Source organism: Anastrepha obliqua, chromosome 2 (genome assembly GCF_027943255.1).
Source record: "Anastrepha obliqua isolate idAnaObli1 chromosome 2, idAnaObli1_1.0, whole genome shotgun sequence".
NCBI classification, from domain to species: domain Eukaryota; kingdom Metazoa; phylum Arthropoda; class Insecta; order Diptera; family Tephritidae; genus Anastrepha; species Anastrepha obliqua.
Window position 1 is genome coordinate 79,328,700 of NC_072893.1, and position 1,592 is coordinate 79,330,291.

General features: G+C 35.5%; 1 protein-coding gene across 1 annotated transcript; it reads left to right on the top strand.

The window, feature by feature from the left end:
- The first annotated feature begins 484 nt into the window (after positions 1-484).
- LOC129238228 (ELMO domain-containing protein C-like) lies at positions 485-862 on the top strand. The gene has a single exon (XM_054873269.1). It carries the CDS (start codon positions 485-487, stop codon positions 860-862), a length of 378 nt encoding a protein of 125 aa, XP_054729244.1.
- Positions 863-1,592: the final 730 nt, after the last annotated feature.

Here is a 1,592-nt window from a genome sequence, read left to right on the forward strand (position 1 = left end):
GATATTTGGTTGTCGTTTTCAGAGCTTCTAAAACACCTGTTCTGTTACGAGAAAATATTGACGATCGCCGAATTTGTTGATTAGTTACATATGCAAACAAACAATAAATTTAATGCTTGAAAACCATGTTTGTATTTATGTATATGTAAATATGTATATACATATGTTAGTTTTACATGTTAATAATTATATTTGGTAGCTTAGGGCTATGTGCCCTACTAACATAACCTTGTCTGCCGTTAAACAAGGAAAGCTGATGTCTCTTCGGTACTGGAGTAGGCCGAAAAGGCCTCACTTTATCACATTGTTTCTTAAAGACAGGTTTAATTTTGTGAAATACCATGAAATATATTTCCGCATACATTAAGTAGTGCTCGTAAGAATATTAAAGTATTGGGAGATATTTTAGTATAAAAGACATGGTGCTCCGATGCAAAAACATAGTCGAATATTGACTAGATTTGGAAGCTAGTCGATTAGAGACATGACACTTCTACGTTTAGCTTTGTTGGGTGTTTTATTTGTGGTGATCACAAATTTGCCCGAATCGAAGGCCGCAACCACTAATTCAACTTCAACTTCAACGTCGAACGACACAACAACAACAACGACAACAACAACTTCAACTACCACTACAACAACAGTTGCTTCAAATAGTAATAGCGCCGCCGCAAGACGTAGAAGACGTGCCGCAAGGAGAAGAAGACGGGCCGCAAATGCAAGGAGGCAACGAGCTGCTAGAAAAAGGAGAAGAAAGGCTGAAGCACAGAGACTAAAACAACTAGAACGTAAACAGCGAGCCAGGCGCAACAAGCGAAACCGGAGGCGCGGTGAACGAATTTTCCTGCACAGAAATGGCTAATGGCAATCAAATTTGAAAAATTCAAAACGGCGTTTTTCTAAATGACATGGGCATAGTTCTTTAAAAAACCATTCATGTATAATATTTTTAAATAAAATTGTACAAAATGATTATTTAAAATATGGGAAATTTTGTATTGATTGTTGCTTTTGCGACATAAAACTGATGTATGTAGATAAATTAATTGAGTTATAAGTGTAAGAAAAAAAAATATAGTACAATATATCTGTGGCATTTTACCAAAGCTGGAACTCATTAGGAAAGAAGTTTAGTATTGATAAAACTTTGCGAAATTTCCGCTTATTAGAACGGGTCGGCACGGGTGCATTACGTTTTACTCAAAGCTCTATTTATGAAGTGAGTAGACATGATTTTGAAAAAAATTCGAATATCTGCACACTTCTCCAAAATTAGATTAATTAGTGCTTCAGTGAAGAAGTTTTTCAACACAATTAGTTTTAAAAGTCCCATTAGCAATTTATACAAAAAACATCACTTTCATTTACATAACACTGTCAATTTCGATTTTATTTTTCTCTTTGTCCACGCCCGGCCTATTCGGATTTAATCTACTGACAAAATAATTGGTTGTTTCATCTCATAAGAATATACAACGCCACGGGAAATTTATTCTGAAGGGTAGCACGAATTAAATCATTCCTTTGTAATTTGTATTATCGTATCTCGCGGGGGAGGACTCTTCTGCGTACAGTTGTTAAGAAAGCGGGTT

Excerpts from the sequence above, each read along its gene's own strand:
- LOC129238228 (XM_054873269.1), top strand. The coding sequence starts at position 485 with ATGACACTTCTACGTTTAGCTTTGTTGGGTGTTTTATTTGTGGTGATC.